We start from the raw sequence: 12987 nt of genomic DNA on the forward strand, positions 1-12987 counted from the left end.
TAAAATAAACTTAATGTCAGTCAATTAAATTTCTTATCAGGCTAATACAAAAAATGTAAAAAATAAAGTGCTGCTTTTCATTACTAAATTCCTGTTAGGAAAGCTTGGAATGTAAAAAATGCTGCAGATGTAAATTTTCTTTCCTGCAGCCTGTATCTTCAGTGATGACTGAACAATCAAAATTATGGAATAAACTTGCATCTAAGTCATTAAGTGCAAAACCACTAGCACTGTGTTTTTACTGTCGTGTAAAATTCCTGGGCCATAAACCATAGAACCTAGGAGAGCATTCTAGAGGACTACGATTATATGCTTGCCTGTCCATATACACTTCCCCAAGAAGCACATACTGGTCTGTGTTGGAGGCAGGAAAATGTTACATGGAATTACATGATATGTTACGATAGTTCTTAATTTATGTAAAACTGTGAAATTAAACTAAGGGTCATTTGTGTAAAAAGAGGCATTTACTCTGTGTCGATAAATACTTCTGAAGATATAGTTGAGGTATCGAAGCAACTTGGCCACAAAACTTTAAGACAGACATTAAGAAATTAATTAAGAAACCCAGAATGCAAGATAATTATCACACACTGCAGCACTGATTGCAGATTCCTGTCTGTGATAGCTTGGGGAAAAAAAATATTTAAGAAAAAAAAAATCAATAGCAAGTAGAACTGCAGTATGCCTAAGGTTACGATGTTATGTTTGACAACATGAATGCAATGTACATCGTATGGAGGACTCATCAGAGCAGAAATCAATTTTGTGGCCAATAGAATCCTATACATTTTTAGATGATAATCTGGTAACACTCACTGTTTCCTCCTCAGTAGCCACACTGCTGGAGAATGACCTAGATTTGGCTAGATTCTAGGTGAACAGGGTATTCCAAGATCATTTTTACTAAATTAATACACATAGGCATGGTTCAAAATAAATTTAAAATCTGCTTCCCAAGTGAATTACATCTTTCCATCAAGAACAGTAAAAATGTTTAAAAAAAAATTAATATATTGCCGGTAAACCAAATAGCCATGAAATCACATTGAAGGCTTCTCAATTGGAAAAGCAGAGAGGGTCTCCTGGGCACCTCGTAAGCTATCTATCTTCTAGTTTATCATTCACCCTATGTGTATTTTAGAATAATCACAATTCCTTTATGCTTGCTTTATTATTTGCATTCCTATCTGAGGGAACACTAAGAGGGACTCTCACGCTATGAGCTGCTGAAGTCTCTTTCCTCTACAGATCTGCAGTTATTCTACAGGTTTCTTACCTTACTGCTCTCATGAAATACCTACAGTTGGGAGAAAAAATATGCTCCCAAAGAAATATATTCTGCTTTCTCCACTCAAACTGAGCTAGAAAGCGCTTTCCTTACCAGAGTAAGCTCTCAGGAATTATGCTACCAAATCTGACTTTGCTGCCCATTTCACAGTTTCATACTTTTTTGATATATTCAGAATCTTTCCTTTGGTCCTCTGTGATAAGAAGGAAAGAAAAGGATGTTTCTACTTGTTATCAGATATACACTGTCCTCTAAGATTGCATAGAAAATGAAGACAGTGCTTCAGTTTCAGTGAAACGTCCAGTATTTTGCAAAGAACAAAACCAGGATGCTATCAACTAGAAGAGTATATGCAATGTAACTAGATGTGGTATCACTCACAGAACTGAATGTCATTAAGCTGTGAATTATGGACTAAAACAGAAAGATTGACATTAAATTGCTGCCCAGAATATTTTCTTAAGAACAGGTCTGATGTCAGAATACTATGGTCTTCCAGGGCTTTTAATCTGTCCAGCCAGAACAGTACCTCTTTTGAAGCAAAAGCAGTTAAGAAGAATCAAAGTGGTTGGGAAATCTTCGAAATCCTTCCTAAAGGAGGATCTATACAGTCTAAACAGAAAAATCCTTAATTTGGAGATCTAAGATTAAAAAAAAAATCATATCAAAATTAATGGACAGGGGAGGATCCTCCTTCTCTTTTGAGGGAGGTAAGGACCCTTCTGAGCTTGTGAGAAGCTTTCTCTGGACATCTTTTTCCATCTGAACAGGGTCTTTTGCAGGAATTGCTCCCTGAGCTGGCTCCCCCTTATCTTCAGAATGACTCTCAGAACCTCCTGGTCATGTTTCTAAGGAGTGAGGGCAGGCACAGACTGAGACACCATTACAAGCCAAACACTTAACTCTGTGCCCTCACAGTGCAAGAGTCAGCTGTAAATCAACAGGTAAATGTAATCCATCCTCCAAAGTGTATTAAAATCTGCTGTGTACATAAAACTCACAATTTCGGTGTACTGTTTGCAAAACAGCCCCATTATCTGAAGAAAAACAGAAGTTTGGAACAAAAGCATTACAGCAGATGTAGACTGACAAGAGCAATGCTTCATCCATTATTTGATCCAAACAGAATGCAGAAGGAATCCAAATTACTTGTTACTGCACAAACACAACAGAACCATAACTGACAGAAAATTAGTTTATATTAGGACAAATTATAACACATTATTGCTACAGAGGCAAGCATTCTAGTACACAGCTGGGGAAGAGCCATCACAGGAACACTATAATATTGGTCCAACTGACTTTTAAAAGAGGAGAAGTTCCGAGCATAACAGAAGCGTGGGAGGCACCTATTAGTTACAGGAAGTTTACTTAATGCTAAAAACAGAACTACCCCAGTTTTGGGGTAAGCTTTGCTGTAGACACTTTTTCCTACCACATATCATAAAACAATGGGGGCACTGGTGTTGCAGTCATTCAGAACACACTTAAGCCTAGACCATAGCTGTTTTTATCTTGAAATGACCATATGAATCAAGATGAACAACAGATAAAACTAAACAGATTCTACACAAGCTGCTGTCTGCTAGTGGAAACCATGTCCCCGCAAGCCCCAGTGGCAGGAAAGCATTAAAACGGGGTAATGAATTCCACTGACAACCCACGTGAGTTCCCCATCTGTTCAAGAGCTATTAGTCTACACAACTTCAGCATTGTTTGTGAGTAGACAACATGGACACTTACTGTATAGGCTTCCCCTCTGTTTACAGCACACTTGAACACCGCAAGACTGAGAAACAGTGGGCCCTTGAAGGTAGGATGCAGAGGGCTCTCTTCAAAGCTGAAATATGTAGATCCACTGGTCCTCATCCTTTATAACAGTCTAGTCCTATCAATAAGGACTTCTCTCTACCCCAGACAGATTAATTTAAGCAGGACCACACTCCAGTGAAAAGCCATGAACCTGTCTCCAAGAAACCTTGTTCATATGCACTGGTTCTGGAACAAACAAGCCGTCTGTGAAATACCATCCTTTCGGCAACAGACAAATTACTTGATCCCATTCGGGAGGTGGAATGATAGAATGTGTTGGGTTGGAAGGGACCTTTAAAGGTCATCTAGTCCAACGCCCCTGCAGCAAGCAGGGACATCTTCAACTAGATCAGGTTGCTCAGAGCCTCATCAAGCCTGGCCTTGAATGTCTCCAGGGATGGGGCCACCACCTGGTTCCAGTGTTTCACCACTCTCATTGCAAAAAAACTTCATCCTAATGTCTAATCTAAAACTACCCTGCTCTAGTTTAAAACCATTGTCCCTCGTCCCATCACTACATGCCCTTGTGAACAGCCCCTCCCCAGCTTTCCTGTAAGCCCCCTTCAGGGACTGGAAGGCTGCTACAAGGTCTCCCCAGAGCCTTATCTTCTCCAGGCTGAACAGCCCCAGCTCTCTCAGCCTGTCTTCATAGAAGAGGTGCTCCAGCCCTCGGATCATCTTCGTGGCCCTCCTCTGGACCCGCTCCAATAGGTCCATGTGCTTCTTGTGCTGAGGGCTCCAGAGCTGGACACAGTACTCCAGGCGGGGTCTCATGAAAGCAGAGTAGAGGGGAAGAATCACCTCTCTGGATCTGCTGGCCACGGTTCTTTTGATACAGCCGAGGATGCGACTGGCCTTCTGGGCTGCAAGCGCACGTTGTTGGCTCATGTCCAGCTTTTCATCCACGAGTACCCTCAAGTCCTTTTCCGCAGGGCTGCTCTCTATCACATCATCCCCCAGCCTGTATTGATAATGAGGATTGTCCCGACCCAAGTGCAGGACCTTGCACTTGGCCTTGTTGAACTTCATAAGGTTTGCTTGGGCCCACCTCTCTAGCTCATCCAGGTCCCTCTGGATGACATCCCATCCCTCTGGCACGTTGACCGCACCACTTAGCTTAGTGTCATCAGCAAACTTGCTGAGGGTGCAAGTAAGTCCAATGACAGGCTTCAATTGACACCAAGATTCCTCACCAGCAAATGCAGCAATGACAAGAGCAGCATGATGTTTAGCACCTCTTCCAGCAAAGGTTTCAAGGTATATGGACTATGATCTCTTTTACTGAGCCTTTTGGAACAGCATCAAATATACAGACAAGGGGCAAGTAGTACATATTCTGTGCTAGAATGTGTGTGGGTGAGTAGCAGACTTCAGAATAAAATAGCAGTCATTCCAAGTACTATGATGAGTGGACAAGAGTAGCACAACACAGAGGGAACTTAACTGAAGCAGTGGTGCGTGAGACATGATATATCACCTGGTCTGGATCCCTCTGGGAGTACAGACAACTGTTAGGAACCTACCAGCAAAGTCAGAAGAGATAAATCTGGCAAAGAGCTAGGATTCATGGGAAGAACTAGGACTCACTGAGCAAACAGAGAAGCCAAAAAGAAAGTGGGAGAGTCCAGGGAACAAATTAATTACATAAGGAAGGCTGTGGGAGTTGGGGGTGGGAAAAAAAAAATCACAGGATGTTAGGGGGAAGCATTAACTGGGACTTGGGTGAACAAGTTAGCATAAAGGCACTGGAGATGGTTGGGACAAGGAAACAAACTAGACCTGAAATAGGGCAGAAAGGAAATAAGACTTAAATATTTAACTCAGAGCTGGGAATCAGTGTGACAAAGCTGGGAAATGGTAAGTAAGAATAGATGTGATACATGAAGAACAAAAGACTGAGTCAAGCTAAGGAAAGAGACAAGATTAAGGATGCTGACTCACAGGAGGGGACATCACATGTACAAATAACCAACAAGTTTATAGCTTCTGCTTGTTTGCCTGTCCATTCCCTAAACTAATACCTTAATGCATGAAGTAACTTCTGAGCAACTGCAGTTTACAGCTAGCGTTTTAAAGTAAACAGGCTCTGTTTTCTCCAAAATGTGTATACTGATGGGTATGTGCTGATACAACTGACTTCTGTCCGTGCTCTAAGCCCACTTGATATCAGTGAATTTGTACCCTGGAAGCCCTATAATCACGTTACTATACCTATGTCTGAACAAACAAGGCTTCTGAAAAGTGAAAGGTTTTATAGAAAAATCCTATCAATTACGTTGCTGCACATCTATTTTTACTATTCAAACAACCTCTGAAGGCTAATGTGGCCAAAATAGCTCACCATAGCCCAAAATACAAACACTGAAATTTTATAATATTCAGTAAGTAAGTTTTAACAGAAATTAGGACATTTCTATAGTGCTAGAAATAACTCCTCAAAAAGTTGATTAAGCATTCTCTCTTATTGAGAATAAGAATTCACAAAATTTTCATACACATGCTTGAAGGTTCACATTTGACTTCCTACTGTTCCTCAGCTGACAATATGGTATTTTCACCAGCTGTGAAATTCAGGAAAATTGTTAATTTTAAATTAAATACAGGCTACAATTTCACAGGAATTAGAGAACAAGGCGTTAGACATTTTGGAAAGGAAAACTGGAAATCAGTTTTTAGGAAGGTGGAAAGAAAAAAAGATCCAATTATATATTAATTGTTACTGAACTTTACAGTTTTGAAGCAGAATTTTACAGCTGTTCCTGAAGAATAGGATGCCATATTGGTAGAATGCAGTGAACCCTTCCCTTCTCTCCTTTCTTTAAAATTAGATTTCCAACAAGTAGTATTAATATAATATTTTTCTTCCATCAGAAAAGCATTATCTGTATTTTTTTTGTAATATTTTCTAAGCAAAAACAATTCTTTCATCATTTCCTTCCCCTTTTAACCCAACCACAAACAATTTAAAACAAACTACTTACTGATGCATTTCTCACAGTGCCTGTATCTGTATTTACTGTTCCCATAGAAAAAGGCTTTTCAAAATACTTCTCTATTAAACGTTCAAAAGAGGGAACTGTGTCGCTGGGGTTTATCAACCACGCTGCAATCCTTGGATCTAACACGACGCTATCAGCAACTACAAAAATAAGTTATTTCTGGCAATATAAATATTTAAATTACCTCCCATACTATGAAATCCCTCTAAAGTTTTGCCCATCTTTCCTGTAGACACACATCATAAATAAACAAGCATTTACACTATGAAAATGTTAAACATTGAATTTGCAACTGTAACCAATGGTCAATATCATGACTACATAAGATTAAGTTCAATTTTGAAGAGGGGTTTGTTTTTTGTTTGTTTGGGGTTTTTTCCAAATTTTAAAATGTAAGTAAACATTTGGTTGCTAAGATTGACTGTAAAAGACTCTCTTTCTTATCACTGAAAAATTTCAGATTAAGGGTTTTTTTATGTCTCTCTCTGATACAGGGAGATAATTTATTGTTGCTGTTAGCTTGACTGATATCCACAAAATTGCTACTGGGGGTTGAGGGACAGAAGATTTACTTCCTACCAATCAGACTTCTGAGATCTTTAATGTATGTATGAATTCACATATGGTACCTCCACTGATATAACTGTTGCTGAAAAGAACTTCACATGGCTGCTCAGCAGATGTTAGGGAAGGAGACATCTTGCCCCTGAATCAGCTTGGGCTCTGCTGCAGTGGTCAGATAACTGAAGGATACTTCATCTGCATGGTCTCATATCAGGATTTTATGTATCTCACTATCCTTTTCTCTGAATGCAAACAGCCATTCACCTCAGAAGCTAAAAAGATGTGAAGGAACTATACTTCCTGATAGTACTACTTTTTGTGACTGGAAGGACAGTCTTAGCCTTGGAATTGCGCAGCTTAAGAAAGTAGGTCAAACACTGCATCCACCCCAAAACCAAACTTTGGACAGGTCCACAGGATTTCCACTGTTCTTTCAGCAGGAAGTAATCCCTACAGGTATCAAATGAAACTTTGACAACTGTAACAGATTTGCCATGAACTCAAATGATGCATTCTGAAGACGCATACTAAGCAACACAACCTCACTGACACGCTGTAACATTCAGCAGCTGATGGCTGTTGGAAAATGCCTAGAGGCTGCAGGAAGACTCTGCCTAGTGAGATGTTGGATATTCAAAAGCTCATGTGAAGACTGCATGAAACGAGCACGGATTTTAATAATAACAACAACTACATCTTAGCAAGGATACACAGAAGAAGAGAATCCTGTTACCAAAGAGTCGCTGAGATACTTCGAAGATCCTTTTCTCATATCTCTATTTACAATGAGCACGAGACAGTCTCTAGCTGAAAAAGGATAAAGAATCAAAGATCTCAACCATCCATCCCTTCCTTCCCAACTAAAATTTTCACCAAAGGTGAGGGTAGCAGTAATGAATTACAGCTATCAAGTCAGTCTTGGAAAGAGGATGATACCTTCAAGGTGAGGCAGCAGCATATATAGAACTGAGAACAAAGCTGAAAGGAGTGAAGGAAAACCAGGGTCAAGCTTATGACATGAAGAGAAGAGTCTGTGCTGATAAAAGCATATTTTCCTCAAGATTGTGAAATGATACTCAAGTCCTGTCCTCCTCCTACTCTGAGACATTAGTGAATCCCAATGGCAAAGCATGCCATATTTTACTAGTCAGGGCTAATGTATCTGGATGTATTCCACTGGTTAATACACTAGTTCAAGAATGAGTGCAATCATTCAAAGCGATTGCAGTCAATATGACATACAGAGAAGTTTCAGCATTTGCTTGATTTACAGTGAGGTTATCGTGGTGGGGTTTTTTTACATAAAAAAGGCGGGGGGTTGGGGGGGGGGGGGGGGTGTTTGTGTTTTTTTTTTTTTACCATAGCAGAAATAATGAGTGATGAAGCATCAGCTTCCAAAGTTTAAAAAAAGGTAGACAAGAATACTTTTGGATACTAGAAACTTCAGACTCAAATACTATGCATCAGATAGGATCTAGTACTTCCTGTGTTGTGTACAGATTACGATACTGTCCCTAGTATTAGTACCATCATGACATTTCCCACCTTCCCCCTTCCATTGCCAGGGCTAAGTGTCTTTTGTGTAGATCTTCACATCAGATTCTAAATCATCTTCTGTTTACTGTGATTTACTGATGAAACTTTCCAGATGCTGAACACAATGTGGAGATTCACATAGAGGGAGTCCTTCCTGAACAGACACACTTGTTTTTGTAATTCAGTCATCCGTAATCCAATACACAAAATCAAGAAAATAAAATCCATTATATTTACATCTTATATCCTCTCTTTGTAGTTGTTTTTAAATCCATCTATACAAGAGCCTTATTTGACCCTATCAAAAAAACAAGGACCCATTCAAGTGATTCCTAATTCTGACAGCTATGAGGACCTCTATAATTTATTTTAGCCTTTCCTCTTCAGCAGAGAAAGTTTTTCTAGGGAACACGAAACACGAAGCAGTACGACCTTTTCAGCTATAGTCAGGACTGTGTTGAGAGCTTTTGTTTCCACAGGAAGCTGTTGTTAAATTATTCAATGATACGATTCCTACTCTAAGAAGAAATACATCATCTTGACACATCAAGCCTCTGGTCACAACCTCCTCCCAAGAAGGGTGTTCTTTTCCATGGTACTAAAACTGTTTTCCAATATATTACTTAACCACCAGTCTAGTTAATTGTACACCTGCTGATTTTAACAGAAACATCAAAAGCATAGAGATTATAGGATTAGATCATACATTAGATTAGATAGTTACCTTGTTTCCAGCTAATTTCATTACCATAAACTTGAAGTACAGTCCTCACAAAATCTTTTGCGTTGAAGCAAATAATCGGAATTTTGCAATGTAGCATTTGAAACAACACTTGCCTGCACAGAAGTAGGTTCATTAACATGCACTATATTGTTTCTAGATTTAGTGAATCTATTTACTTTATACATTTAATTAGCACCTAATACTAAACAGTTAACATAAGACATTTCTTTATTCCTGTAAGAACAGAATACTGTATTTGAATATTAAAGTCTCAATTCAGTAATACCTGAAGCTTCGTTCTATAACAAATTAAACATCCTAGCAGATATGCTTTACCATGCATTCATAAAGAAAACAAATCCTTATTTGACATTCAAAATTAAACGCAATCTTAATCCAAAACAGCAACTGGCATCCCCGTAATACTTTAATATACCCAAATAAGATCACAGAGGCTTCGGAGTTAATGTAGTATTGCAAAAATCATGATTTAAAAGTTACTAGACAACCTAAATTGCCATTAATTGCCTAGTGTCAATATGCTACTTAAATCTAGTATGCTACATCTTTGTGACATTTTTCCATTCCTTTTCAAAATGTCTATAGTTCCCACATCCATGCTATTTTACATAGATTTTACCAATTATGTATATTAATATATAGATTTTACTAGTTATTTGTGTAATTTTTTTCATAAGCTCTATTTTGGGCAATATAGAAAAATAGTATTTTTTATAGCGCTTTCAATTTTCTTTCTCTTTGGTGGTATGAAACAACAGTACCAACTTTTGGACGTACTAGAAATTGTGTAGATCATAAGATATTACCGTATATGGTGTAGATCCACTATTAAACTGCACCATTCTTACAAGAAATAATTACCTATAGGTTTCATCTAAATGATAATACACTTATTCAATTTGCTTATTATTGAATTTTTACTTTTCTATGCACATGCTTTATTGATACATTATTCTCAATTCAGAACAACCTATATTCAAACTAACAAGTTATTAAATTAGTTGTCATATAACTCCAATATTACAGTTGGAGAAGTAGAGATAAATGATTTGTTCCAAATCACAGTGGCAGACATGCAACTAACAACCAAGTTCAACATCTTGAAAATTAATGCTTTGTAATTTAATAACACAAATGTAGCACTTTACAATAAAGCAGTTAGTACTGAAAGTCATAAAATATTCTAATGAAGTTTTAACATGCAACTATTATATCTAAGAATCATATTCAGTTCTTATTTCTGCCTTTAAGAGACACTACTTCAAAGTTAAGAGTAAGAAGTAAAAATGGATTTTGTTTATACTAACTGGAAGTTTAAAACATGACCCAACTTTTTTAAAATTTACTCCAACTATTAAACAGATACATAAAGCATTCACTTTAAAAATTATCTTGTAATTTTGATGAACAATATTACTGAATATTACGAAAACTTCATTCGGTATCTCAAAAGCCATTAAAAAAGCCTACTGTGCTCAAAAAAAGAAAAATACTATCAGAGATCAAAAAGGATGTTTATCATAATAATGTCCATCGAAAATGTACTAGATAAGAAATGCAGTTCAGGAAATGGAAGATAAGATACAAGAAAGATAAACCTGGATGAATCATATTTTTTGGGTGCCATATAGCTGTAAATTGTTCATAAAGGACTTCCAGGTGAACGTAAACAGCACCTACCAGAATCCCAACCTAGTTCTGCAGGGCTACAGTTAGTGATATGCTGAACCTAAAGGAATATTTTATTTTTATCTGGTTCATATTAGCCCAGGCTTGACACAGAATACAGCTAATATGAAATTTAATGAGTTTGACATGTAAGATTAAGCCTGTGCCATGTAACCAACATCACTGTTGCTAAAAGCATATGTAAAGCAAAACAGTATTTTTTTTCTACATACTCTCACCAAGCAAATTTCTTGTGAACCTGTTGTTCTTGTTCCCAAAGAGATGACGATTCCATTTTTAAATAAATTAATTTATCATTTTCATTAGCAGCATAGTCAGTTGAAGAATAACTGGGAGGGCAAGGGTGATCAGTCTGACTCTTCACTAACACAACAACTCCTTTTACTGATGAGGTTAAGGCCTGTTAAGTATAATTACAATAGTGTTTCCTCTGACAGATTTTATGCATGCAATCTTATAAATAAAGTTTCCCAAATATTTTACAATATGAAACCTACTATGTACACTAGAGTTATTGCATACACCATTGACACAGTAGAGGAGCATGCAAATTTCAAGGAGCATGCCTTAAAACAAAAATCCAGTGACAGACATGCTAAAAAGCAGGAAAAAATACTCTAATTCAGTCTGACTTTAAGTACAAAAATGCCTGTTTAGCCCAGGCAGTCTCATTTTTTCTTAAAGTTTTACTTGGTAACTAAAAATAAAATGCAGTCAGAAGTATTAAGGTTTACCTTATTTTACATTTATATTTTGGTAAGCAATAATACAGAAAACTGGTCCAGATTCTAGGTTCCCAGTGAACACAGTTTTGTGTTTATCAGTCACGTGCACAGTTCAAATGGTTCTACAAAACTGACTAAACGCATCATTCACTAACCTGCTCTGAGTTGAGCTGTGAAGAACCATCTTGAAATATCATAGTAGTTACAAAAGCCACTGCCTGTTCTATAGATGCAAGCAATTCTCTTTTTTCCTCACATCCCAAACTCCTGATATCACAAGGATAATTGTCAGAAGACTCTGTTTGTCCAGAAGTACAGTCATATCTTCTTTCATGTGAAGAAGTGTAGGTCTTTACAGGTAATCTTCTTGTTTTCTCTGAACAACATGTAGGCAGATCTTGCTTTCTTTTAAGGGGAGTAGCTGTATTCTTTTCACCATCCTTCAGGTTTTTTGCTTCTATGTAAAGATTTCTTTCTCTGTATCCCCATGTTGGCAAGTCTAAATCCTGGTAATAGCTAGCTATTTTGGTATCCTGACAGCAAAGCATTTCATCGGTATGTACTGTCCTGACTATCTGACCAGCAGCACTTTTTTCAGGGCTGGCAGATGTTTTTAATAAGGCAATTGTGGAATCATGAATCTCCTGAAAAAATTGGAATTGTCTTTAGTGAACCAATTATTCAACTTATTAGGAGAAATAAAAATAAACAGACATGAGTTAATTTAGATAAGCTTTGAAGGAAGTAATATTCTATGAAAAAACCCAAGGAGTCCATTTAGGGGAATCACATTACATAAAACAGAATTCAAGTATTTATCAGTAAAGATTATTTTGTTGATTTATATCGCTTACATCCAAAACCACCACTATTTTTTTAATCTACTATTAGTCAAACACTAAAGGTCGCAAATTATCAACTGTAATATGCAGGTACTCCAGTAGCCTGTCTTCCATAGCAACTAGGTTATTAGAGACCTTTGTCTGAAGACAGACCATTCATTTCCATCTTTAGCTTCAATATTCAGAGCTTTTTTCATGCCAGCTTAGCTTATTAAACAACTTTTGGCAAGGGACCTTAATGACTGCTTTGGGAATTCAAGTACACCAAGTCAACTGGTTCTCCACCAATTTCTTCAAACACCTTACAAGATCGCAAGACATAACAAAAATACATATGAATCTATACATCCATGCCCAGCACAGCTTTCCTACTCCAGATAGTCCCTGGATCCCCTTACAGCAGCATGCTATTAAATAGCATTAAGCAAGAAGTTGCATGGTAATGTTATGATTCTATTCCTTCATCCTTAACTTCCTTCAGAAATTTCCTTGGTATGCTACCAGCCCTAGTATTTTCTTACTATTTATCTTGCTGTTTCTTCTACGACCTCTTCAGCTGAGATAGATCCTGTCCTGATTTCAGAAACAAAGACTCTGGAATGGCAACTGGCATCCTTTCCAAGATTCCCCAGGGAAAATTTGTATTTAACTATTTACAGATATAGAGAGTTGTATCTTCCCTCAATACTCCTTTTACACCTTGATCATTAAAAGGTCTTATGAATATTTTGGGTTTGGAGGGGAAATTCCATATATTTTCCTTCTAAAAGCTCCTTCATTTTTA

General features: G+C 37.5%; 1 protein-coding gene across 1 annotated transcript in view; it reads right to left on the reverse strand.

Moving 5' to 3' along the window:
- Positions 1 to 12147, reverse strand: part of POLN (DNA polymerase nu) — a 94556-nt gene extending 82409 nt beyond the window's left edge. The window contains exons 1-4 of the mRNA XM_074587392.1: positions 11517 to 12147; positions 10855 to 11036; positions 8927 to 9039; positions 6085 to 6242 (exon numbers count right to left, since the gene is read on the reverse strand). Of these exons, the coding sequence (XP_074443493.1) occupies positions 6085 to 6242; positions 8927 to 9039; positions 10855 to 11036; positions 11517 to 11909 (846 nt within the window). The 5' untranslated portion in view covers positions 11910 to 12147. The remainder of the gene's footprint in view (positions 1 to 6084; positions 6243 to 8926; positions 9040 to 10854; positions 11037 to 11516) is intronic.
- Between the last annotated feature and the right edge of the window lie 840 nt (positions 12148 to 12987).

This window comes from Larus michahellis, chromosome 5 (assembly GCF_964199755.1).
Source record: "Larus michahellis chromosome 5, bLarMic1.1, whole genome shotgun sequence".
Classification (NCBI taxonomy): Eukaryota; Metazoa; Chordata; class Aves; order Charadriiformes; family Laridae; genus Larus; species Larus michahellis.